The sequence below is a fragment of the Lepidothrix coronata genome, unplaced genomic scaffold, assembly GCF_001604755.1.
Source record: "Lepidothrix coronata isolate B3197 unplaced genomic scaffold, Lepidothrix_coronata-1.0 Scaffold189, whole genome shotgun sequence".
In the NCBI taxonomy this organism is placed as follows: Eukaryota; Metazoa; Chordata; class Aves; order Passeriformes; family Pipridae; genus Lepidothrix; species Lepidothrix coronata.
In genome coordinates, this window is record NW_016690369.1 from 1728571 (window position 1) to 1755646 (window position 27076).

Consider the following 27076-nt stretch of genomic DNA (forward strand, 5'->3'; position numbering starts at 1 on the left):
TGTCCAAGGCCAGGTTGGACAGGGCTTGGAGCAACCTGGGCTAGTGGGAGGTGTCCCTGCCCATGGCAGGGGGGTGCAACAAGATGGTCCCGAGCCTGATCCCCCATGTCCTGCCTTGCTGCTGGTTAATCCCATCAGGGAGACACGTTTGCCTGAGCAGGCTTGGCAGGGCTCACCCACGTCATGTTTTCCCTGAGGTGATCTTGTGGCCTGGCAGGGTCTGCCTTACGTCTCTGGCTTTGCTACAAGCGTGGAGTTAATCTCCTTTTGGCAAGGAAGCCTGAGAATTTATGTCCGTGGAGTGTGAGGAGATGAAAAGGCGCCGTGTACCACGTATTATCTGAAGTGCTCTATTGAATTACCCTCCTGGGAATCAAAACGACTTTAATGATGCAACTTGGCCGTTTGCCACCAAAAGGGATCACATTCCCCAGGGAGGTTTCACAGTCCTGGTCCCTGGCTGTGCTCCCATCCCACGTCAGCCCTTGGATGGAGAGCATCATTCTCCAGTGACCCACATACCCTGTCTGACCCACGGGGTCTGCACCCCACCAACCCCAGCTCTGGGGATCAAAGCGCGGGTTCTCCGTGGGGTGAGAGCCCACCAGGATGGGTCACATGCCCCCCAAACCCCCCTTCCCACCCAAAGCAGCACAAGCCATGGTCTCTTACCTGCTCTGCTTCGGAGTAGGGGTTGTTCAGGACCACGGGCACGTTGCTCTTCCCCCACAGGTCGCCCAGGACACGGTCGTTCTCCATCCGAGCCGGGAAAGCTTTCTGAGGATTGTTTTCCCCTTCCCTGAAACTGGAGGGTTAAAAACCATTTGGGTCAGTGGACTGGAGGGTGGCTGGGTGCTGGGATCACGTGGACAGGTCCTGTTCCAGCTGTTTTCCAAAGGAGTGAAACCTTGCACAGTGCCCTGCGGGAAGGAAGGAAACTCTGCCTCGGCCAAGACGATGAATCACCGCGGAGAGGGCAACCCAAACACAATGGAAATTCCACCTTATGGGCAACAGGAAACCCCTGCCCCAACACTGGCTCTGCCAGGTTACACAACAGACCCCCTGCACCCCAAAAACCAGGCTGGAACCCTGTGAGAGCAAGCCCGGAGCCGGGGAAAGGGGAGTTGCCCACAATTCCAGCTGCAAAACCTCCCGGCAAAACGAGCTGGGTTTGCAGAGCAGCTTGGTGTTTATGAGCAGAGAAGAGGGGAAAAAAAGCCCAAGAACAAATAGGTGGTTCCCAGGAGGTGGGAAACAGCTCTCTCTCCTCTCCCTGACCTTTCCAGATGCTGCAAAAGCTGGTGAGTGCAAGCGATTCTAGTCAAGCGAACGGATGGATTGTCCCCCGGGAGCTGGGGGCGTGGGTAGGGCTGGGGACTGAGGGTATCCCAGCACTGGCTGCCCTGGGCCGTGCAGTGAGAGCAGAGGAACTCCCGGTGCACAAAACCTGCTGCACAGTTTTTGCCTGGGGAACGTACCCCGGGGGCGTCTGAAATGCCACCCGGGCAGGGGACGCCAAACCAGCGCCACACGAGCCCTCTGAAGGAGGAAAACAAACGGGGCTTGGGGCTGTGACAGTCACAGAAGGCAGGTGGTGGCATCTGTGTCACCAGCACCACCTCCCCGGCGAGGCCACGGGTGGGAAGAAGCCCCGTGGGCTGGGTTGGGCTGGGCTGAGTGGGGCCAGGGCAGGCACAGCCCCACGGCTCGTGGCCACGCTGCCCTTGCCCTTGCTCAACACACCGCCGGGGTGATGCGCTCTGGCAATTGTTTGGCTCCTGCTGTCAGTTCTTCAAAGTCTTCCAGATGCCCACTGAAGTCAATAATGAGCCTTCTCATTAATGACGGCGGGTTTTGGGCACCGACCAAAGTAGGGCACTTTGCGCTCAGGACATAATTCACACCAACATGATGCTCTTGACACCGTCCCAGGAAGACAAACAAACTCAGTCTCACAGTCCTCCTCGTCCCCCAGCTTGTACCTTTAGGAAAATGCTTCACTTAAAGAGGATCTCCTCTTTAATGTGCTCCATGTTTTCTGTAATTTTCCTGCCTTTACAGAGCAATGTTCAGCTGCCAAAATATTTCATTAGATACCTGGATACCTTCCAGACATTGTCTGCCTTAGGGTGAGAGTGGCCAGCCTGGCACAGATGAGGAGGTACAGGTGCCATAGGGGCAGTTTTCACTGGGGTTTCTCTGCCCTCATCCCCCCCCAAGGACAAGGAAACTGTTCTGTGGTGACTTGGCTCCTCCCAGGGTATGAAATGGTTTCAATCAGATAACACACAAGAATATCCAGAAGTATCCCAGAAGCTCCACCACAGCCAAAGGCAGCAGACCCTGGATCTCTGCTGCACAGTGGTGGTGCTTTTCCAGCTTTTCCAGCAGATCCCAGGGGCAGGGACAACCACAACCCAGGCAATCCCACTCTGCCCAATGCCAGCCCATCCAAAGGGGAAGCTTAGGGTCTCTTGACACGTCCAGTCTACCTCCATGTAGGATAATCCCCAGCAGCAAGACAGGGAATTAGCAGGATGAAAATTCAGCCAATCTGGCTCTTCCCTCTGAGTCAGAGCCAGCTGTTAAATCTCCTGGAGAACACTCATTTCCCAGCTGCACATCCCTGCCCTCTTGCCCTGAGCCCCATCCTGCCAGGGAGTGTGGAGCCAGGTCAGCACAGGGCCACCGGGCACACGAAGGGACGGGCACACATGAGCCACCTCTGAGCCCCAACGTGCTGCTCCTCATAACTGGCCCAAAATCAGGACACAAGCCCTAAATCCATAAGGCAGTGGAAGAAATCCCTTGGCTTTCCTGGTGCTTGGGGCTCAGCAGAGGGAACCTGCCTCTCAGAAGACCACGGTGCCTCTCCAAGGGCATGGGCTTTGCCTGGAGAGGCTCAGGGTGTGCAGAGAGACCCCAGCGTGCCACAGATCTCACAGGCACCTCTGGAGAGGCTTGGGGTCTGCAGAGAGACCCCAGCGTGCCACAGATCCCACAGGCACCTCTGGAGAGGCTTGGGGTCTGCAGAGAGACCTCAGTGTGCCACAGATCCCACAGGCACCTCTGGAATGGTGCTGAGGATACACCTGCAGGTGCCTGGCTCGACCTGCTGCTTCCAGAGAGGTGTTTGCAAGCCCAGCACTGGCACGAGGGAAGCTCCTCAGTCGGGAGAGTGGGACCTGCTCCCGGTCACTGGCCTCAAGGTTTGCTCAGCCTGGAGAAGAGGAGACTGAGGGGAGACCTCACTGAGGGCTTCAACATCCTCACGAGGGGCAGTGGAGGGGCAGGTACCAATCTCTGCTCTCTGTGAGCAGTGACAGGCTTCCCAGGGCAGTGGGCACAGCCCCAAGGCTGCCAGAGCTCCAGGAGGGTTTGGATGATGCTCTGGGGCACAGGGGGTGACTCTTGGGGCTAGGCCTGTGCAGGGCCAGGGGTTGGACTCGATGATCCTTGTGGGACTCTTCCAGCTCAGCATGTTCTGGGATTCTGGGATTCTGTGACTCAAGGAAACAGCACGAAGTTGTGCCAAGGGAGGGTCAGGTTGGATCTCAGGCAAAGGTTCTTCCCCCAGAGGCTGGTTGGGCACTGCCCAGGCTCCCCAGGGCAGTGGGCACAGCCCCAAGGCTGCCAGAGCTCCAGGAGGGTTTGGACAACACTCTCAGGGACAGAGTGGAGTTGTTGGAGTGTCTGTGCAGAGCCAGGAGTTGGACTGGATGATCCTTGTGATCCCTTCCATCTCAGCATGTTCTATGATTCTATAATTCTAGAATTCTAGAATTCTATGCCCCTTCCCAAGGAGCAATGAGTTCCAGGTGGCCATTCCGGGGCGGATGCTCAGGAGCAAACGCTCCACATCCCATCGCGTGTTTGCAAGTGTGGCAGGAGCGGGCTGTGCGTTGCTATTCTTGACGGACTCACGGCTGTGTGAGCACGGCAGGGCGGTGCTGCCTCACCCTCAGCCTCTGCTGGAAAAGCGCAGCCAAGCGTGGCTGCCACAGAGCCATTAGACCAACCCCGGGGGTGCATCCCTCGCCTCCACGCCGGTGCTGTGCCACGGGGTGGGGCAGGGGATCCCTCCCTCTCTCCCTCCCGGAGCTCAGGGTCGGGGCAGGGGATCCCTCTGTCCCTCCCAGCGCTCAGAGTCTGGCAGGGGATCCCTCTCTCTCCCGGAGCTCGGGATCGGGGCAGGGGATCCTTCCCTCCCTCCCGAAGCTCGGAGTGGGGACAGGGGATCCCTCTCTCCCTCCCGGGGCTCGAGGTCGGGCAGGGGATCCTTCCCTCCCTCCTGGAGCTCGGGATCGGGGCAGGGGATCCTTCCCTCCCTCCCGAAGCTCGGGGTGGGGACAGGGGATCCCTCCCTCCTTCCCGGAGCTCAGGGTAGGGCAGGGGATCCTTCCCTCCCTCCCAGAGCTCGGGGTCCGGACAGGGGATTCCTCCCTCCCTCTCTCCCTCCCGGTGCAGCTCCGGGTGCGTGTCCTGAGCCAGCACAGACCTCCCCCCGGATGAGGCCCCCCAGAAGTATCCGGCTCTGTCTTTTGGAGAGAGAGACAGGGAGAGAAAAGCCCTTTCAGAGCAGCCAGAGCCTCACCCCAGTCCTAGCGCAGATGGGGGGGGAAAAAAATAAAAACAATCAATGGTTTCATTTTACAAATATTTCCTGCCCCTTTCTGGTAATTGCCTTGTTTGTGAGCCCGGGCGGGAACAGGGCGTTTGGGGTAAGCTGTTTTCCTCTCCTGAAGTGGCTTCTCCAGCCCCCAGCAGAGGCACAGGGGTGACCTGCCACATCCAGGATGCCACTCACAGCTCCAGGACAGCGGCAGAGACACCGTGCCCGGCCTCAGCCTCCTCTGGATGATGTTCCCAAAAGCACTTCAGCAGCAGGAGGACCCCAAGGGCTGTTCTGGTGGGCAGTGGGGAGGGTGCAGTTCCCTCGAGGGGTGCTTGGAGGCAGCCAGGCTGGGCATTCCCAGGGATCTGCCTTGGGAGCTCCACAGGGTGAGTGGAGCTGGCCCTTGGCTCCTTGTGGAGAAATCCTGGACAGGTTGGACGGGGCTTGGAGCAACCTGGGATAGCGGGAGGTGTCCCTGCTCACAGCAGGAGGTGGAAGGAGACCTTAAAGCTCCCTTCCAACCCAACCCACTCCATGAGATTTTTTAAATGGGCACTTTAATGTCCCTGAGGAACAGGCAGCAGTGCTGAAGATGTGTCCTTGGAGGCCATGGATTGGCTGAACTCTCCCAAAGGCCGGATCCAGGATCCAGAGATCCCTCTCTGAGCAGTCCTGCTGCCACATCTATTAAATACCATCAGCCAGATCTCTTGGATCCAGACCAGGTTTCGGGGAAAGGGACCATTTTTGAGGTTGTTTTCTGTTCCGAAAGCAAAATCTGATACTTAAAAAAGGAAAGAGGAATCCTGCCCTGCCCCCCTGGTGCAAGAGCCTCGGATGCTGCCTCCCCTCGGAAAGAGCATCTGGCTGTTTGGAGAAATGAGAGGCACCACTGTTTTCTTTTGACTAATTTGATGATGTTGCAGTGCTCAGAGTGATGAAGCAGAAGGGAAGTTGCTGAGACAGCCCTTTCTTAAATTTCTCCAAAGCTTTTCCAAAAAGAAATTATAAAAAAAAAAAAGAAGAGAGAAAAAGGAAAGTTTGTCACTTCTCTCCTTTGAATTTCCTTGGCAGAAGGATCTCTCTGATTTCCCAGGCAGAGATAAGAGCTAGCACGGGCTGCTGCCATCCCCAGGGACCACTCTGGATGAGCTGAGGAGGAGGATGGTGCCCACAGGTCCAACGACAGCTCTTGTGCTGTGGCACTGGTAGAGTCACCCCGTGCTGTGCCCACAGTGGATGGACCCTTTCCTTCCTTCCAGGCCCTTCTCCTGGGGGGCTGAAAACCCCACACTCGAACTTGGGACTGCTCTGAACCTTTGAGAGAAATCCCTTCTTCTTCCCTTCTTCCCCTCTCCTGATCCATCCCCGGAGGTGCTGCAGGGCTGCACTTGCAGTGCTCCTCCTTCCAGGCTAAATGGCTTTGCCTTTTACCTTCCTTTTGCCCCCTGGAAAACCACACTCCAGAGGGCATGGCATCCTCAGGAGCTGATATTTCCTCGCTTCCTCTCCTGGGGCAGCTCATGGAAAACGTGCTGGCTGCAGACTCCTCGCCTGGAGGGCGAAAGCAAGGCCTGTGCAAGAGCAGAGGGAGAGGCAGGAGAAGGGATTTGTAGGGCAGGAGAAGGGATTTGTAGGGCAGGAGAAGGGATTTGTAGGGCGCTGAGAGGATGGAGCAGAGCTCGGGAAGGAGGTGGGAATTCAGAAGCGGGAGGAATAACTCCAAAAGGTGGGATGCACTCCCCGGAGAGGCAGCAGGGACCATGTGCCCAGAGTGGGCAACTGCAGAGTGGTCGAAGCAAGGAACCACTTCCTAAATGAGAAAGGGGATCTGGAACAGCACCAAAGGAGGACAAGAGCCTCCCGGTGAGCTCGTGGCACAGGCTGAAGAAGGTTCTGCAGCCTCAGAAGGTCAGAGCATGGCTGGGCTGTGCCCAGTGCCCGGATCAGGGACTAATGAGCTGGGGCTTCAGAGACACCCATGAAATATGAGGCTGTTAAATGTCACGGAGCAGGCACTGGCAGATAAAGACCTGGGAACAGATCCAAGCCATCCCAAAGTCCCACCAGCATTGTTCAAAATTCAACCAGCGTCGAGCTGCAACTGCCACTCTTGTCCCTTCCCAGCCGTGCTCAAAGGACACCTGGAGGAGGATTCCAACCTCAGCAGCTTCTCTGGAGGCCAAAAACAGCTCAGGTCTGCTGGGAGAGCTGCAGGATCCCCCACGGGCTGTGGGTTTGTCTGCTGGGACCACGTACAGGGAACGGCTGGCCCACCCCATGGGGTGCAAGAAGCAGCACAGAGGGTGAAGGGATGAAGGGTGGTTTGATGACCGGTCCAAGGCAGCTCCAGGGGGGTTTATTTGGGTGGAATAGGCTGTTTGCAGGCACTAAATGCCTCTGTGGATCAGCCTGATGGAGTCAGAGCGACAAGGAAGGAGGATCAGCCAAGGGAGAAGGGGAGGGTTGTTCCCTTCCAAAACTCCCTGCATCCATTTGCAGAGTGCCACAGACAGGAGGGTTTCAGGGAAACCTGTTTCGTTTCATGGGTTTGAAAGTTTCGTGTCCAAGCACAAAGACATCAGAAATGCAAATGCAATGTTTTGAGCAACACAAAGAGGTTTTGGCGGCGGCGAAGGAGGTGGGAGGAAGAGAATTTTCTCTTCGAGAACTGCGAAATTATGGGGTTTGTTCCAGTGCAGGATGGAGCCTGAAACCTTGAAACCCCCCATAAACTGAATTCCTGCTCTCAGCACACTTCTCCCTCTCGGGGCTGCTGATGCTGCTTTTTGGACTGAAACTGTCATGTTTCCATCATGCTGCTCGTGTTATGGAATAGACCTGAGAAGGAAAATAAATATTGGCAACTCGGTGGCGAGGGGGGAAGGAAGGAGGGAAGATGGGACATGACAATCTCCCTAGAGCTCAGAGGGAAAAACAGACCTAGGTTAGCTGGCAGTGAGTGAATCAAACTCTATTTTTGCTCTCTAGCCCACGGTGAGCCTCATGGCAGAAATGCCAGCTCTCATCATACCTTGCTCCCCACTTCCATGCTCTGCTTTGTGACTGACTTGAGTGCAGATGGCTGGAGCCAAGGAGCAGACACGCAGCCCTGGTCACAGCCCATCCCACAGACAGGCAGGGAAATCAGCAGGGAGGAAAAGCCAGGTCATTCCAGGGATAACTCCCCTGGGCAGTGCAGGGGATGGAGATGAACTGATGGTTTCCCCCAAGCAAACTCAGAATCCATCAATCACAGAATGCCCTGCGTTGGAATGGACCTTAAAGCTCATCTCATCCCACCCCCTGCCATGGGCAGGGACACCTCCCACCAGCCCAGGTTGTTCCAAGCCCCGTCCAACCTGGCCTTGGACACTCCCAGGGATCCAGGGGCAGCCACAGCTTCTCTGGGCAACCTGGGCCAGGGCCTCACCACCCTCACAGGGGAGAATTTTTCCCCGATACCTAATCTAGCCCTGCCCTCTGTCAGTTTGAATCCATTCCCCCTTCTCCTGTGACTACATCTAAAAAGTGCCTCTCCACCTCCCTTCAGGTATTGGACTTGACTGTTCCCAGTTTTCCTTGGAAGTAGCACTAGAAACACGGGCTGGAAGCCCGAAGCACCAGGTGTTGTTTGAATCACTTTTGGCAAAGCCCACCTTGAGCGAGAAGTTTTTGGCTCCTTGTGAACAACCTCAGAGTTGCTCCCTTCTGCCTTCAGAAGGCTGTCACGGCTCCCTGAGCCGGAGCAGCTCTGACAAAGTGCTGCAGGCTGGGAGGGCCAGCACAGGGCAGGGACAAGACAGAACTGGAGTCATCCCAAGACCGGCATCTCCAGCTGGATTGATGGTCAAGTGGTCCAGGCTGTGGGTGTCAAGCTCGACCTTAAACGAGGTTTTGCCCCCTCCTGGTGTCCAGGCAGAGCTCTATTCCTGCTCTAACTAACGCCAGCTTCGCTTCTCCCCCCAGCCTGGAGGAGTCACAGCCTGCAGCACGAGAGCTCCATCAATCTGGTGAGGCTTGCTGGGGTTTTTTTGGCATTTCTTTGGCACTGTCCAGCAGCCTCCCCAGTTACCCACCCCCCTCGCTCCCTGCCCTTTCTGCACTTCTATGGACCGAGAAAGCTTTGACTGCAGCAGACCTTCACGATGCCCTGGCTCTGCCTGAGCCCAAGCAGAGGAGATGAATCATCTCCAGCACATCACGGGAGAAAGGCCCTTTGCCCTGCAGAGCAGCTCTCAACAAGTTTTCCCTGCAATGCCTCTCCTTTCCCACATCTCTGCTCGAGCCCTCGCTCTCACCGAGTCCTGCTGCAAGAATGAGGCTGCAGCTTCTCATCAAGCAGGAGGTTTTGACTGAAAAGTGGGTTTTCAGTCCCAGACTCTATAGATTACATGATTATTTTTTTTAAGGGTGTTGAAAGAAAAAGAAAGAGTGAGGTTTTGGTGAAGTACCCACTTGCTGCTTCGAGGTCCTTCAATTTACGTGAATTCAAAGCATTTCTGTTTAATCTCTGTATAGAAGAGACTCCTCGAAGAAAAGACACCATTTTTCATCCCTCCCCCACAGCTGGAGCAGAAGAGACAGCAGAGGATGTGGTTTGAAGGGTGAGGCTGTACCTTGGACCAATGCTCAGGATTGTGTCCTCCGGGGGCTTCGCTGGGCTGCGACCCCCAACCCCTCCACAGCAGCCTGTGCTAAACCAGAGGGGGCTTTTAAGCACCCCTGCACATTCTGTAGACAAGAACGACCCTTTCAGTGTCTCAAATCTTTGGTTGCTTCCAGCAGGTTCCCCCAGGATGGGTTGGCACTGGGTTAAGGGATGCACCGTCCAGCCGGGCAGCCCAGCCTTTAAGAGAGCGTGCTGGGCTCAGAGAGAGGGAGGTTAAATCACCTCCTGTTGCACAGCAGAGTCCCAAAACCAACAATTCCCAAATGTACAACACCTGGGGGCTCATGTGGTGGGGAGGGGATGGCAGGAAGGGTGTCCCTGAGCGTGTCCCACCGCTCTCCCCCAGCGTCTGCCGCCCGCCGCCGGCACCGGGCTCAGCAGGTATTTTTTCCCCTCTGACTCAGTGTGACCACCCAAACGGGCTCTGAGTTACCGTGTCCTCCACAGCAAACAGGCACAATTTGGGAGAGAGCAGAAACCGCATGAAAACAACTGAAAACACAAAAAGGGAGGTGGAAAACACAGGGAGTGGGCGTCGGTTTGGGATGGGAGCGATCGGGAGCTCAGCCTTGGCTGGGAGCCCACGTGGGGACCCTGCTGTGCCTTTCCCCTCTTGTTTCTGATAAAGAAAAAGGAATGCAATTTCTTTTCTTTTTTTTTTTCCCCTTTCCTAAGGAAGCGTGTGCAGCAAGAGAAGTTGAAATTACAAATCCCTGCGTGGCTGAACCGAGACCTCCAGCTCCAGCAAACCCTGCAGGCTGTTCCAGCCAGTCAATAACCGAGGGCAGCCACAACCTGCTGCAGCACTTGACACCACTAAAATGTGTTTGGGGACTTGGGGAAAGGCAACAGCAAAAGGCAACCCAGCACTGCTAATAAACGGCCAGGAGGAGAGAGAGAGAGAGAGAGAGAGAGCTGGTACCAAAAAAAAAATAAAAGAGCTTCTAACAACAGCTTTGTAAAGCAGGAAGGGCCACAGGGAGCTGCTCTGGCTCTGGAGTGATGAGCTACAGCTCAGGAAAAAGCTGAGGGAGATCAGAGGGCAGCACCACGCACATGGCCCCTTGCAAGGAGGATATGTCAAAAATTAAGCTGTTCCACCCACAAGATGGGACTTCACCATCCTCAAGAAGACATGGGACAAGTGTTGTCTGTGTCCCCATCCCTGTAACCCCTGCAAACAGGTCTGAAATAATTATTATCCTGCTCCAGAAAGAGCGGAGGGGATGAACAGGCAGCTCCACTCTTGCGTTTCAACAAGGGCTGCCCATTCCTGAGCTCTTGATGGAAACAATTCCCTGCTTCCCAGAAGACAAGAGCACCAAGGCAGAGGTCCCCTTGGCTTCAGACAGAGCTGGGCTGGGGCTCCCCTCCCCTCTCCCAAAAGCACAGAAGGTTTTGAACCTCATTTCTCCCGGGGAGCATCGTGCCCTGCCGCTCTGACCTTCCCGCTCGCTCTCCCGCCGTTAATCAACAGCGGATTTCACCCGGAGAGCTCTAAAGCAGGACAGCAAGGACAGGCAACACATGGATCTTGTCTGGCAGGTGGGGATACTGAGACACAGGACTTTGCTTGAATTTAGATGAGTGAGATTCAGAACACGGAACAGAAACACACCCCAGCCCAGCCCGTGATCCAGCACATCACAGCCCAGCTTTCCAGGAGACGTTGTTCCTGCTCTGCCCCATTTCCCATGCTTAACCTTTCTCCCTTTCTTCCGCAGTCGTCTCCCAATTTTTCATTACTTTTATCTTCCCCTCTTCAACCGCTCCCCCTTTTTTTTTACAGCCCCTCCTCTCCACCTCCACCCTGCTGTGCCAGGCAGCAGCCAGCTCCGGAGAGGTGCTCCCCAGCACCTCAACCTCGCGTCGCCAAAACCCAGCGCATTCCACCCAATGTAAAAAACGTATTTAGGGACCTACCAGTCCACCTGGACTTCTATATCCCTTGTCTCTACCTTGGAGGGCGCATCTCCATCGCTGCCCTTACTGCTGCTCTTCAGGAGATCCAGGACGGGCTCGATCTCTTTGAGCAGCTCGTTGTCCTCCACGCCGCCGTTGAGGCACGGGTGGCCACAAGCCCCCTCCTTGCCCTTCCCGGCGTCCTGCCCTTTGCCGCCGGTAACGACGCCGTTAACGTGGACCATCGGCTCCCCCTCCCTCCCGATCTCTCTGGTCCACAGGGAGCCCATGGCGCGCTCGGGCTGCGGCTGCTCTTTGCCGTGCGGGCTTGGGTTGGACAAGTCAACAGCCCTCGGAGCCGGGCAGAGGGGTCTGGTGACGCGGACGGTTTTGGGTGTCCCGTCGCCCGCGAAGGTGGTCTCCAGGTGAGTGGTGAAGCCCTCGGGGCCCCGCAGGATGAGGACCACGTAGGTCTCGGAGGCGATGCTTCTCAGGATCTCCAGCGCCGTCTCATAGCTCATGTCCACCAGGGGCCTGCCATTGACGGCCAAGATGATGTCCCCAGCCTGGATGAGGCCGCTCTGCTCCGCAGCCCCTCCCCGGATCAGGTCGGAGATGATGACGGGCGGTTTGCTGACGCGCTCCTTCACCAGGAAGCCGAGGCCGCCCACCTTGCGCTTGAAGAGCCTCACCGAGATGACGTTGGGCTGTATCTGCTGCACGCTGAACACATTCTCTTCCATGGCAGCCCCTCCTCGAGCCTGCAGACCAGGACCTCGACACCCGCTGAGCGCAGAGAGATCCGCCGTCGGAGATGCTCGTCCTCGCCGGGGCGGGGAAGGGGCAACTCTGGCTCTTTGGGAACTGCTCTTAACTGGGAAACTTCTCAGGGCTTCGGCTGCGGGGCTTTCTGCGGCATGCTCGGTGTCACCACGCTCTGAAACACCCGGGGAAGGGCAGGGGGTGTCACGGGTGGGAAGCAAGGCTAGGGACAGGACAGGCAGGGCAGGCAGGGCAGGCAGGGCTGGGCATCGCGTGGCCAAGCAGGGGCTGGAGGGGACAACATGCCAGCTTCCAGTCAGCCTCTGGTCCTGCGCTGGGCAGAGAGGGGGAGGCAGCCCGCTCGCTTCACCGGCATCCCCGCAGACCGTCCACGAGCTTCTTTATCTGGAAAGGAAGGGGGAAAAAAAAAACAAACCAACAAAGGAGAAAGAAAAGTGAGACAGGGCAGGCGTAAGTGCCTGCTCAGCACGGGGCTCGGCACGCCACAGGCACCCACATGCATCAGCCCGTCCCCACAGATGTCACCCCCCGGGCTGCGTTTGGGAGACAGGCTGCAGCCTCCCATCGCTCCGGGCTTTGTTTCCTCCTTTCCCCCCCCCCCCCCCCGGGTTTTTTTCCCCCCCCCCCCCCCCCCCCCCCCGCGAAAATCGGCGCCATCTGTTCGGCGGGGGCCGGGAAGGCGCGGGGGGAGCGGGGGAGCCCTGGCAAGGGGCTTCGCCCAGGGGTTGCCAGAGAACGCCCGGCAGGTCTGGGGAAGGGGCAGAGCCGCTCGGAGCTCGGCGGCGATTTCTGCCGGCGGAGGATCCTGTCTCCATGTGTTTTCCAGAGCATCCAACAACCTGATGGTCGAGAACCAGACAGGGGACGTACATCCCTGCCCAGGAGGAAACCCGCTCCGTAGGTGCTGTCACAGCGAGTCGGTCTCGATGCTCCGGGAGCAGCAGCCACGAGCAGAGCGAGGCAGGAGAAGAGGACACTCAGCCCCCTTCCCCCGAGTTGGGAACTTGCAAAGGCAACTGCTTTTAAGCCTGGCTCCAGGGATCATCGCCTCAGCTCCTCCTCTCCGCATATTTCAAGCCTGGCACGGGGATGAGGGAGGCAACGCTCGCACTCCCCCGTGCCCAGCCCTGCCATCCGGCTCTGAACTGTTCCCACACAAACTGCTTTGGCTGATGGCGAACCATCTCCAGGAGAACACGCAGTGAGTTTTCCTGGCTCTCGGGGGAGCCTCATGCAGCTGGGCATGACTGTCTACAGCCCTCAGCTGGCTCGGGGAGCCACGTCTCATTGACTCCTGATGGGACCCTTGTTCTTACATGCCCAGGCTTGCGTTCAGAAACTTCTGCTCCCAGACCCTCTCTGCCTTCCCCGCCCTTTCCTCAGATGCTCTGGAGAACATTCCTCTCCAGGACTGCGCCCTGACATTTTGCAGCAAACTGAAATGCAGGCACCTTCTTTTCACTTTTAAATCTGGGTTTTGGGGAGAGAACAGAGGGCACTTGATCTGCAGGCTGGAGGCACTAACACGACGAGGAAAACACTCTCCTGTCTCCCCATACTCAGGGCAGCGTTTGCACCTTCAGACATGGAGCACCAAGTCCCCTCTGCCAGGAGCTCCCTCGGCACCCAGATGGGAAAAACAGGGATCTGAGGAGCAGCCAGTGACACCAGTCCTGGCATTAACTCAGGCATTTTAATCCTCATGTGATGAAGGCTGCTGACCCCAGACTGCACTTTTTACAAGCGAGTTAAGAATAAAACAATTAAATATGTACAACCCAAGCCAATGGGTTTAACCCCTGTGGCCCTTCCCCTGCTGTGACTCGGCCCTGCAGAGCAGCAGCAACGTGCAAAGGGTTAAATGCCACCCAGTAGGCCAGTGGGCATTCACATCCTCAAGGGCTAATTAACCCCGGGGACATAAGCACTAATTGCTGGGTGACTTCCTGCAAGTGACCCCGGCCAGAGGCCACTGGAGCTGGACCAACGAGGCCGTGATGGGCTGTGCCACCTCCCAGGGCTCGGGGCAGCAGAGCAGGGTGTCTGCTCCAGATCCTCAGGCCACCTGGGGAGGGAAGATCCCGGTTTTGGGGAGGTTGGAGGGAAGCAGAGATCTGCTTCCACCGGGAAGGTTCTGTCCCTTTCCCTCCTTCCCAGCCCATCCATCCAGAGCCCGCTTTCACCGGCAGGACCCCGGCCAACTCTTCCCTCTTCTTCTCAGGCATTTTGGTGCCAGTGCTGAACCACAGGACCAGCTTCCTTCTCCCTGCCAGGGTGTGTCTTTTCCTGGTCCCTGCATCCCCAGCCCCTCCACTGGTGCCCGTACAAGCGCAGTGACCGTCACCCTGACGCCCAGGCAGGGCACTGAGTCACACAGGACTCATTTCTAACGTCCTGGCTGACGCTGTAGGACGAGCGTGGCTCTGAAAGCAGCACAAGTGCCACGGGAGCGTGGCACTGCCAGCTCTCTTCAAGGGGACAGCCCTGTTATTTGCTGGGGATTAGTCACGGGCAGCAGCGCTCGCGGGCTCCTCGCCGCCGCTGGAGTCGGTGTTCGTGTCCTGCCCATCTCAGCGGGGCCAAGGCCATCTCGGGGACTGCCTGGCACGAGTCCCTGTCACTGCTGGGCATCCCCAGCAGCTCACACAGGCAGATGTTCAACAGCTGGAGGAGACCCTTCAGCCCAGCTCGACCTTCCCGCGGTGCCCGCAGGGCAGCACGGCCACGTCGAGCTCACTGGGCAGGCCTGAGAAACCCCAAAGTGTTTATTCCCTCACTCTTCTCCCACCAGGCTGATTTCCAGTTATTTCCACCGAAAGGCTCATCATTTGTTGTGTGTATTCAGCTCCAGCCTGCAAGATCCCGGGGGACAACATCATTTCTGAGTGCACAGCATTCCCCATCCCCGAAACCCAGGGACACCTCGGCATTCCTTGCAAGAGGGACAAGGAGACAAAAGGAGATTCTGGGTGATACCCCAACACCCAGCCAGGGCTTTCTCCCAGATGAGGGTGAGTGTGTCCCCTACAGACAGAGGGTGTCTTGCTCCCAGACCTTGCACTCTCCCACCTGTGATTGTGGGATCCCACTGGGGACTGGCTGGAAAACAGGGAATGACATTATGTGCCTGCTCATGAGTTTTTCCCCCTTCTCAAGCCCTTCCTTTCCTTTTTCTCCGCAGCTCCTCAGAGTCAGGAGGGTCAGAAAAGAGGCAGAAAGCAGAGGGGCAGGCCAGGAGAGTGAGGGCAACCTGTCTCTAAGCCCCTGAGCCTTCTGCTCCTTTGGGAAGAGCCGGACAAGCATTTTCATAGAATTATGGCGTCATTTAGGTTGGATAACAACTTTAAAATCATGGAGTCTGACGGTTCCTCAGCTCTGAAGTCTTGCACAAACTCAGAGTGAAGTTGGGAGGGAGAGGGAGCAGGTCAGGGCAGCAGGAGACACCTGGGAGAGCTCGAAAGGCTCCCCCAAACACCCAGTGAGGGCCAGGGCTCCCCCCTGCCCAGCTCCTGGGGTGTCCCAGGAGGTCTGATCCCACATTTCAGATGGAACCTGACTGATTCAGCCCCCGTGAAGTGACAGGGAGACGGCAGCTGGGCTCGGCTCTGAGAGCTCAGCTCTCCCTCCCAGCACCCTTGGGAGTGTGATTTATGAACCCAAGAGCTGCAGGACATTTGCCAGGTTGTACATTTAAAGCTACCGGTGGTGTGTCATGTCAAACTCCTCAAAACCAGTGAGAAGGGGGTTTCACTGGGGTGGAAACTCTTCTTTCACCCCCGAAAGGGAGCCAGGAGTGGCCACTGCTGTGAGCAAAGCCGGGCTCAGCTCCCTGCTGGAATAAACACCCACAGACAGTGCCAGCCCACTCCCTGCCTCAGTCTCCCTTCCCTTTCCGACACATAAACCCAACTCAAACCACAACAGACCCTGCAGACGTGCAAACTTGTAGCACCCCAGACAAGTGTTAACTCGGATCCCGACACCAATCCCCGGTAACATCCCTCCCTTTGGAGGCTTTAATGAGCCTAAGGAAGAGCAGCAAACAGGCTCCCCTTCGACAGCGACGAAAGCATTCGCTCCACAAACAACTCCCACCCCAAAAAAAGAAGAAAAAAAAAAAAGCAATAACAAAAAGCTTCTCAAGTTGCCAGATAACATTTCGAGCACCAAACTCCAGCACACATGTTAATTGGATGATTTGATTTCAGAAGCAGAGCGGAGGAGAACTCAATCTTCAGGAGCTTAACACAATCTCTTAACTCTGCCAGGCAGCAGCCGCGGGCTGGGGAGAGCTGGGACGTGCCCAACTCCAGCCCTCCGGCGTGGGCACTCGGGCTGCCCTTGGCCTCACAAATGGATTTTGAGCCTTGCCTTCGCCACGATAATAGCTCGTGGTTCTGCGTGCCAGCTTCAAATGGGCACCATTGTCCTACTTAATTAGTTTTCGTGGGATTTATGGCGCTCGGGGAAGAGCCCCGGCGCTGATGGATTTATGCCCGTTTAATTTTTACGACCCACGGAGCGTCAGTGGATGGGATGAGGAGCACTGGGATGCAACATATGCACAGTTACTGTAAACCTGCGTGTTTGTGCCTCTGAAAATGGAGCATTAAAGTGATTCACTGGCAGGCAGCTCGCCCGTGCCAGCAGTTCCGCGCTCGATTCCCGCTCGGCTCCGGCCGACGGCGCGGCGTGTCTGTGTACACGGCCTTTTAATCCTGGGAATATATAGACAATGTTCCTTCAGCCATCTCTAATTATCCACCTCCCACCGACCTTGCCAAAATCCACCCAGGAAGGAGCGAGACCTTTTCCCTTCACAGCCAAACGCCCGCCCTGCTTCTCCCTTCCCATCCCCAGCGCGCCTGGCTGGGAGGTCACTGTTTCACCGGGGCCACGACGCCTTCTTTGCCCCCTATAAATCCGATTTACACACAGGAGTGGATGAAATGTGGCGCTTTGCCATCTGTATGACACCCTTATGCCAGTGCCCAGCCATGGTGCAGAGCTGCCGGACCCCTCCCCGCAGCCACGGACACCGGCGGGCTCGGGAAGGATGGTGCCAAAGGGATGAAGTGCCAAGGACTCAGCCCTGGAGATGCACTCACCTGCTCCATGTCAGCAGGGCTGTCTGCACTCAAAACATGCCTATTCCTGGCAAAAGAGCAGTTAATAAAATAAATATTTGCTTTCTGATATCAGTAAATCCATGCCCAGTCCCCAGGAGGGTCCATTTGCCTCTACTCAGGGGGTTGTTTTCTGGAAAGCAAACCAACATCTGATTGCTCACAACCATATTGTTGGGATACAGCTGCCCCAAAGCCCCGTGACCTGCACATTTATCCAACTCCTGGCACTCAGTTTGGTGTTCATCCCCTCCCCAGGGAATTAAACAGCCAAGGAAAGCCTGGTCCTGCCAGCACGAGCAGCCACTGGCACATCTTCTAGGCGGTTGAACTGATCCTTGTGGATCCCTCCCAGCTGAAATACTCCATCCTATCCCATCCCAGTCAGACCAGCGTCTTCCACACTCCTAATCACGGAGTATTAGAGGGAGCAGAACCCTACTAAAACTTTATTTCCATTTAATGAAGCCCCTCATCCCTCTCCCCTTCACCCCCTCTGACACGAACCGCCCCTCTCCGAGCCAACCACAGCAATACATTTTAATGTTGCCAAGACAACTGTGTTGACAAAATTCCCTTCCTTCTTTTTTTTTTTTTTTTTGTTCTTTCTTCTTTTTAAGCTGACAGAAACAGGGTTTTCTTGTAATTTGGAGTCCAAGGCTAAGCATATTTCAGCACCACGCCTGCCATTTCTCTTTGACTCTTCCCGTGCGATATTTTCTCGGCGCCCGCGGTGCGCGGCTCAGATAAAACCATCAGTTCTGCTGCTCCCCCCACCACCACCTACAACTGATGTTCTTATTAGGGCTCGGTCCATCTGTAAAACATAAATTTCCCCACCATCCGTTTGCCGGGGGGATTGGAATTACACACCCGGCGACTCCGGTTTGACAAATTGGCCCCGTGTTAACGCGCAGCCACTTTGTCCTAAAAAGACAAAATAGGTAGGTGGGAAATAAATGAGAAAATGCCACTTGATGGATGGTCTCGCAATCCAGTCGCAGCACGAGAGGGGGATCGGGGCTCCATTTGGGAAGAAAAAAAAAAGGAAAAGGAGAATTTAAGGATCGCAGCAGGTTGGCTGGAGCTGTAATAGCTCCAGAGCTGCCAGCCGGCATCAATAAAGTCAGCGACAGAGCTCTTGGCTCAGTCAGTCCAGGAATAAACTCCTGCTTCATTTCAGCAACCCATGTTCTCGTGCCCTCCTTTGCTGCTGACACCCCAAAATTCCTTCTAGCACGGCGTTTAATTTTCCTACACTAACAAGGCGTTTAGGACAATGAACAGCAATGGATCTTATTGCCACCGGCTCTCCAAAGAGTGACTCATGGCCCTATTTAAAACCCTCTGGAAAAGCTCGGGCTCCTCCCGCCACAGGCCTGGGTTCCTCGGTCTGGAGGCACGACCCCCCAGCCAGATCCCTGAGGAATCCTGGCTCTGGGATTCCCTCTGTCCCCTGAGCGTCCCCCCCATCTCTCTTCAGGTGCCACCCCCCACTTTCCCACTGCTGGCTCTGGAACGTGGAGCCGAAGCGGAGCTCTCGCCCTCGTTGCACCGCCCTCCTCAGGGACTGTGCGAGGCAGAAATCGAGGATAATTTGTTCCCCTGAGTTGCTGTCCCTGCTTCTCTCAGGGTTTTGCATTAGCACTTGTTGCCATAGTACCAACAGCGGCGGCAAAGTTCTCTGGGGGCCTCCTGGGACCCATTCCTTGTCCTCCGAGGGCCATCGCTCTAATTCAGGCAGGATTGAGGTGGGGAGATGTGGAATTTTCTGCCTCCTAGTCTTTGCTAAAGGTGCTGTCGGTGAGAGAGAGGCTGTTCCTTGGAAGCAGCAGCAGCAGCCACATCATCTCGCTGCACCACTAACACGGGGCTGGGCATGGGGCAGTGTGGCAAGAAAGCCAGCAGTGTGTGAGGGAGAGGAGTGGAAACAGTCCCTGATGTCCCTGGTGCCCATCAGTTCCCGGGTTTTTCCCCTTCCCCGTGGGACAGCCCCATGCTGGTGATGCTGCCTTTGGCTGAAGCAGCCCCAGCCCTGACCCTGAAAACAGCTTTTCCCTGCGCCAGAGGAGAGGGATTGGACTTCCCAAGACCTTGCTCCTCACTCCTGGCACGGTGGGGTGAGGCAGGCTGTGACCCCAGGGCCAGCTCTGCAGCCCTTGACCCACACACGCCACCGACACTCCATTTTGATGGCTTTTTCGGGACAAAGGATAATCCCTGCTCGGAAAAGCCTGAGCTTTCCTGACTTCCAAAGCGAGGCAGAACCTCACGTTTCCAGCGTGTCTGAAAACGTAAGCCTGAAAACTCCGGAAAATGGGATTAAGACAAGCCTGCCCTAGAAGGGCATTGCTAGATCTCGTTAAGCACTTCTGAATTGTCATGCAAAAAAAAAGAGAGAAGCGTCGCCGCCTTGGCACAATTACCTCTGCTTTTGTACCTCGCGGGTCGCCACGCTCCACATAACAGAGCCAACACCCTGATAACATATGGGCTCCCCCAGAGCTCCCGGTGCCCGCAGCCAGATCCCGAGAGCTCCCTCGGCATCACATCAGCACAGCTGCCACCTCGGGTGGGAACTCGCGCTGCGCCGGGTCCCTTATCGCACACAGCCCGTCACGGCTCGTTTGCCACGAGAGGGTAGAATCAAACACGCTTTCATCCAGCTTCAGCCAGACAGTGGCTCCCAGGCCTCTTCGGGACACAATGTATTTATTTTTGGCTCGGGAGGAGAGATCAGATTGCATCCACGGGTTTGATTTAACGCACAGATACAATCGGAACAGCGTGAGTAGAACGAAGGCATTTTTTGGCTCCTGTTTCGGAGCCTCCTCTCAAAACCGGTCCCTTGTGGGGGGGGGTTGTATTTCTTTGGGAAAAATTGATGGTATCAACAAGTATCAAACAATATCCTCGTTACTCGGGAAAGGTAAATGCTAATCTATGCGAGCTGAGCTCATGTGACTTATCAGTTACTATATATAGTTGTTTTCAGGCACTGATTTAGGGAATCTGGCAGGTTTCCTAAGCCTTTGTACAGACACACCAGTGAAATGGAAAAGACAAAATACACAAGCAAAGCAGAGGGGGGGGGGTAAAGAAAAAATCTGACAGGGCCAAAATGGCCCTGAGGGTGAGGGAGGACCAACCCCTCCCCACAGCAGCCACACAACGTTAAATCCAAGTGAGGATTCAGCCCAAACCCCTCTGCCTAAGATGGCCTCTCGCTCACGGTCGTCGCACTGACAGAGGGAATAAACAGAATTCAAAGGGCACAGGGGCTTGTCATTCTCCTTCACTCACGAGGATGTGAAATGCTTCTCCCAGAGCAGGTATGTGAGCAGAGAAACATCCCCTCAAACCCCACGTCCGCGTGGGAAGAGACTCCTCCGTACCGGGAGTTTGTTTGCAAACATATGCACGTTTTAAAATTGGAGGCTCTGCGAGTTTGTGGTGTCTTTAAGGAAATATTCTGGGTAACACGAGCTGGGAGAAAATAGAGGGAGGAAGAAATCACTGATGCAAACCCAAATTCCTTAAAATAAGGCTTCCCCACCCGCGATCTCGAGCAGAAAAGGCACAGCCGAGCAAGATGTGCAGGGAGAAATCCTCCGGAGAGTGTTGTCCTGCACAGCCCCCCTGCCCCAAAAGCCTCCCTTCAGCTTCTGTGTGATCACCCCCGTCGATCCCATTGTGCCTCCTGCCTGAGCCGTTGGCACTGGGGGATGTGGAGGAGGAAGAGGAGCTGGCGCTGAAGGCAGCGGAGCCCCCGACCACCGCAAATGCCCCCTGCAATCCCACACCTCCCGCTCCAGACAGCCCCTGCTCCCACGGGAAGGAAGGAGACACTTCCCCTCCATCTCAGTGAGAGGCGGATCAGCTCCTCGGGGGCTCGGCAGATAATTGCCAAGTCGCCTGCCAGAATTTCCTCCTGACAGTCACAACTTGGAAGCGTCGGAAGAAAATGTCTGCACCTGGGCTGCGGAGTCGGCGGGCTCGGGGGGCAGGGAACGGAGCCTGCACGGGGCAACGCACACCCCCCCCAGCTCCAGATGCTCCAGATGTTGTGCAGAGGTGCCTTTTTGCTCTGCTTTGCCAGGAAAACCTAAAAGCTTCCTACTGGGAGGGCACGAGGGGTTCATCTCCTTTGATCCCGGCGACAACTCCCTCCCGCATTTCAGGCTCATCCACAGGGACCATCGAGGTCCTTGGTGTGCAGGGGGGGAGAGGGAAGGGGCAAAATCCACACTGAGCCCCGGCTGTCCCTAAAGGAGAGGAGCCCGCCATCAGCGGGACATCCCGGCCCTTCGCTCCAGGGCTGGAGCCGCATCGGGGAGTCTCTTCCCCACCCACCCCGGGCTGGGGGGGGGGTCTTCCTCCCACCCCAGTGCGCCGGGGAGAGTGGGGACACCCTGGGGACACCTGGGACATCCCGACCCCGAGGGACAGGGGAAACGGCAAGGGCAGGACGTGGCGTGGGTCACCCCCGCCACCCCAGCACCGGGGTTGGTGGCATCTCGTGCGTGCCAAGCCCGTCCCGCCCGTGTCCGGAGTGTCGGGGCGCTGCGGGCAGGCGGCGGTGCCCGCGGAGTTCAGCACCCGGGACAGCTCTGGCACAGCCCGCTGCGGGCGGGGGGACCAGCTCACCCCTCACCTCCCCCCCCGAGCACTGCTCCCCCCCGCCCCGGGCACTGATCCCCCCGGGACACTGCCCCTCCACCAGGAACACTGCCCCCGCCCCCCGGGAACTGCCTCCCCAGGGAAAACTGCCCCCCACCCCAGAAGACTGACATTCCGCCCCCACCCCCGCCCGGAAAACCGCCCCTTTGCCCTCCCTAAAAACTTCCCATATTAAGCCCCCCCGACCCCCGGAAAGCTGCCGATCGCGGCCCCTTGCCCGCTCCGGACCCATCGCATCCGGCACCCGCCCGCTCCGGCCCCTTTCCCTTCCTTCTCTTCCCTCGCCGGGCAAAGTGCCGGCTGTCCCGGGCTCGCTGCCCACCGCTCCCGCTGCCCACCCCCGCACTCCCTGCACCTGCCCCTGCCTGCCCTTCCCGGGAAAAAACCTTGCCCGGATCCCCCGCGTGTCCCCCCCGCGCCAGGAGCCCCCTCGCCCCATCCAAACTTGGTGCGTGGAGTTGCGGGGGAGGGAGACACCGATTCCCGCAGCGCGGGAGGAGCCGGGCACGGGGGCGGTGGGCGAAGTTCTGGGGGGACTCCCGGGGCGCGGAGGGGCGAGGGAGAGGGCACAGCACGGCCCGAGGGGGTGCGGTGGGAGCCGCGTCTCGGCGCGCCCACCCACGACCCGGCCCTCCGGACCGGCAAAGCGGCTTTCCCCGGGCAGACCCCACGCGTGTCCCCCGCCCCGCGGAGCCCTCCTGCCCGCACCGGCGGGGCGGGGGTCCCGCTGCCGTCCCTCCTTTTCCCCGGCCAAGGGCTCGGCGCAGCCCCGGTGCCCCGAGGCGGCGGCAGCGCTTCCGACGGGGCGCACGGTCCCGCGGGGCTCCGCGGCCGGTCCCGCACCCGCTGCCCGCCGCAAAGTTTCCCTGAGAAGCGGCGCCCGGCGCGGGGCTGGGGGGGCACCTACCGTGCGGCGGAGAGGAGCCGTGCCCGGCCCCGCGCCCGTGCCCGGCCCCGCATCCCTCCCGGCGCGGCGCTGGGCTCGGCTGGGCTGGCAGGGGGGGAGCCAGTCCTCGCTGCGCCCCTTTATCCCAGCATCACCGAAACGAATCCGCTTTGACGTCCAACCAGGGTTTTTATGGGTGTGGAGCGAACCGGTGCAGCCCTCATTAGGAGACACTCTGCTCTCCAAATCATACATCTTTTATATAACCTCATTTCCAGCGTGGCTTTTCTTCCCCCTCCCTCCCCTTGCCGGGGAGCGTCGCCCACCCCCCTCCCCAACTCCCCCACCAATTAAAGAGCTGAGAGACACCCCCCGGCCCCCACTTGTTGCCGGGGAGCTCCGCTCCACTGCCCGCGGGCTCAGCTCAGTCTGCCCCGGGGGAGTGGGGGGCTCTGCCTGACCCGGGGGGCTCAGCACTCCCCAGCTCCCTGCCCAGCCGTGCTGCAGCCCCCCCAGTCCTGCTCCCAGCCAGGTTATTCTGCAGAAAAGCCCCCTCTTTCCCTGGCAGCCCCCTCTGCCTGCTCAGTGCCCGGGGCTCACAACACCAGCCCCTCCTGGATATCCCAGTGCCCCCAGCCCGGATCCAGGCAGTGCTGGGACAGCCCTGTACCTCCGCTGCTGGAGCTGAACCTGGGCTGCACACAGGGGACAGAACAAAGGGTCTCCTCACCCCATTTCCCCTCCTGACTCTTTTCCTGCCCCCAGCAAGGCCCAGTGCAGACCCAGGTTTGACATCAGTCTCCAGGCTTTGGAACTGCGCTCATTCCCATGGCAACAACAAACACACAATTATAGATATATAATATTATATAAACCAAGTGGGCTCTCGGGCAGGAGTGTGAGGTTCACCTGCTCTCAGCCTCTTCCCAAGCTCAGGAGGCAGCTCCCACCAGGGCACAGAGAGGTGGCTTCAAGCCTGGTGAAGATCCACAGCCTGTGGATGCCCGGCAGCTCCGGTGCCACCCACCCCGGGCAGCCCCACAGCCTGCCCCACTGCCTGGGCGAAGGCAGGCAAACAGCACACAGCACAGCAGGCCATTCAATCACGAAACTTCCCACAGGGAAGGGAAAACCGAGCAGCCCTGCTCCTCCAGGCACCCCGGGAGCTGTGCAGAGGTGGAGGAGGGCAGGGGACAGGCAAGCGCAGCAGCAGAGCTGGGGCTGCTTCCCCCGTTCTCCCCGCTCCTCACACTAATCACCAGAGCTGTGTGCACCGTCTGGGGCTAATGAAAACATGATTATGACTATTTAGATGCAGGAGGACTAATCTAATAGCGAGCTAGCCAACGACATCTGCTCTGATCCACCGGTCAGGGAATCCTGCCCCGTGGAGGGATGAGTGGGCACACGCTGGTGAGGAAGGGCTTTGTGACCCCGTCGCAGGCTGAGAACAGTCAGTGCGGCTGAGAAAAGTCCAAACCCTTCTCCCTTCAGTGCTCAGAGCTCTGAGCACGGCCTTAGAGCTGCAGGGCTGTGTGGGCTGGTGATTATCAGGGAGGCTGGTCCCCCTCTGATGGGGGTGGGTGCAGCGTGGCTGCAGGTCCAGCTCACAGGGCCGAGGGGTGTGATGGCACCCGTGTGGTGTTCGAGGGGACTCTGCCCTGCCAAAGCCACCCTGACACACGACAGGGGTTCTGGCCAGCAGCACCTCGCTGCTCCCCTGCCCTCCTGCCAGGGAGGCACATCCACCGGAGGCAAAGCCTTGCTGGGGAAGCAAAGCCCTGAGTGCTGGGATGAGGGTGAGCAGGGCTCCCTGTGCCACTCCAGGACACGGGTTTGGAGGTGCAGCTCACCCACCTGTCCCCCACCACCCTGCAGCAGCACCCTCGGCAGGACCCCCGCCCTCTGCACTGGCCCGGAGCTTGGGAACTGCTCATCCCTGTGCCACGTCCTCCCAGGGCACGGCAGCACCTCCTTCACCCGCAGAGAACCGAGTAGGAACACGCTCATTTTCGGATCATCTGCAGCTTTGCTGCCGCCCGTAAATCCGGGCGAGCCGGGAGCAAAGTGTCAGAACTGGAAGGGACCCGCCGGCCTGTGCTTGGCCTGTGCTCCCCCCGCGCCAGGGAGGAGCCCCAGGTAGCCTTTCCCTCCAGCTGGAAGCCATGAGTCAGGCCGGAGAGGAAGGCTTGGAGGCGCACAAACAACCGTCTGTGAACGGAGAAGGTGGAGCGAGACCCTCTCCAGCACATCTGCCCCCAGCGAGCCCGTTCCCACACAGCTCTTGGGGTGACAGCAAGGGTTTGCACCTCCCTTCCTCCCGCAAAAATTGTTTGGGGACAGGATGTCCCCACAGGGAACATATTCCTGTCATCCTGCCTCGTCCTCCTCGGGTAGCAAGAGCCCCGGAGAAACCCCCTCCTGCCCAGCCCTGTCCATGGAAGTTGCTTCCCCCCTTCCCGCAGCTGGGAGCAAATGCAAGCAGCGCTACCGAGCAAGTTATCCCCCCAAACTGCTCGGCAGAGGGAACAGCCTCTTCCCTGCCCCTCACGCAGCTGCTCCCCGGTTCCCCCTCTCCTCTGAAAGCAGCTCAGCGCCTCTTGCCTCTGGCCATATGCTGCCAGCGGTTAGAGAAGCCAAATATAAACGCAGCAGTTAATGCTCACCCAAGTTTCCTTCCCACCCCCACCCTCAAATCCTGGCTCTTTTCCCCTCTCCTGCTGCCCTTCTCCCTCACCCACCTCTCTCTGGGGAGCCAGCGGCGCCGGGGGCTCCAGCGGGTGCGTGGCAGGGAGCTGGAGCCGGGAATGCGAGCCGGCTGCGCTGCCGGAGCTCCCCGCCCGCCGCCGGGAATGTGCCGCTCAGGATGCTCGGCTCTCTAAGATCCTTAGGAAGCCGCGGCCCCGGCACGGATCACACACACAATATCCCCGGCAGCTCCGGAGTTAGTCGGCTGCTATTTCCACGCAACTCGAAATGCGTTCGAGGGATTATTGCCCGGGGACTAAAGAAACGGCTAAACATATTTATACTAAAGCTTTAGGAGCCTGTGGAACCGCACACACACACACACACACACACACCAGCTGATAGCGGGGTCTGGCACAGAGACTGCGGCGATTTGGGACAAATCCCAGGATTGTCTGTCTGTGCTCTAGTTTAGAGCGGGCGCCGATGCTGGTGCTTGCCTAGAGGTGGCAGTGAGCCTTCGCTCTTCTCCTCGCCCCGAACGCGGCTCAGGAGGGCCCGGGAAGTCCCGGCCGAGCCGGAGCTCTGCCCTCTCCGCTGGGCCGGCGAAGGGTTTGCTGTGGGCATCCAAAAAAACGCCCCCCCCCCCCCCAAAAAACGTGGGCATCGAAAAAAAGCGCATCCAACCCCCCCCCCCCCTAAATACCGGTGTCGAGCCCACAGGTGTGACCTGAAGAATCAGGTGACCCTGATCAGGTGTGACCCATCCAGAATCCCCCCTGAGCACACCCCCACCGCGGGCTCGGCGGATTCTTTGGCATCCTCCCCTCCGCACGGTGCCCGGGGCAAAGGGTGGGCGTTGCTCAAATCCAAACTGCCTTTTTTTATGGGGCAAAGACTGGGTTTTACCAAATCCAGGCTGCCCTTCAGACCTGGCAGCACGTGGCCGAGGCAGCTCCCTTTTAGAAACATCCCCGTGCCACCTCCCAGCTCCACCAGCCCTATGACTTTTTTTGGGGGTGGAGGGGGAAACCCTTTGCTCCCTACAAGCTGTAACAACCCCTGGACTACCAGGCAGAGCCGTGGCAACGTGAAGGCTCCCAGCACAAACACCAGCATCCCACAAGACACCTGTAAACCCCACCAAAAGCTTCACACAAGTCCTAAAACTCCCTGCAGCGGGGGTCAGAGTTGGGAATGTGCTGCTGGGAAGATTCCTTCGGAACGAGGCTCAGCCTCCCAGGGCACCGAGTGGGTTATGAAGGGTGATCTCTCTCTCTCACACGTGGGCACACACACACACACACATACGAAATCTAATAAAAAGATATTAGTCGAGGAGTATTTGGCTCCTGGCATTCAACTATCTCGAGCTTCATACAGACACCAAAGAAATGAAATTATGGGAGCACACAAACAAGAAATTCCAGGGGGATGAATTAATGCTTCATCGCTGTTACAGGGCAGAGAAGTACCTGTCTGCCTTCCCTTGCATTTCTTTCTTCTTGGACTTCAAAATATGATCCCCCCCCACCACCTTTAAAAGTCACGACAGCGTGTTTCCTCCAGCCCCAGCCCTACCACCTTTCCATCAAAAGCAAAATCGCTTTCATTATCATTTTAAGGACACGTTGGAGGGCTGACAAACGCACAAACGGGGTTCAAGGGCTTCTTGTAAATCCGGGGTCTAATTTAGACAGATTTAAAAAAAAAAAAAAAAA

At 57.7% G+C, this 27076-nt stretch overlaps 1 protein-coding gene across 4 annotated transcripts in view; it reads right to left on the reverse strand.

The window, feature by feature from the left end:
• NOS1 (nitric oxide synthase 1) overlaps positions 1–27076 on the reverse strand; it is a 78661-nt gene that overhangs the window by 35200 nt on the left and 16385 nt on the right. Inside the window, exons 1-3 of one of the 4 annotated variants that reach the window (XM_017831341.1) lie at positions 25409–25458; positions 11214–12359; positions 673–805 (exon numbers count right to left, since the gene is read on the reverse strand). In XM_017831341.1, the coding sequence (XP_017686830.1) occupies positions 673–805; positions 11214–11935 (855 nt within the window). In that variant the 5' untranslated portion in view covers positions 11936–12359; positions 25409–25458. Of the gene's footprint in view, positions 1–672; positions 806–11213; positions 12360–12845; positions 12953–22688; positions 22767–25408; positions 25459–27076 lie in introns of those variants that run through there. The other 3 variants (XM_017831340.1, XM_017831339.1, XM_017831342.1) reach the window with 3 other exon arrangements.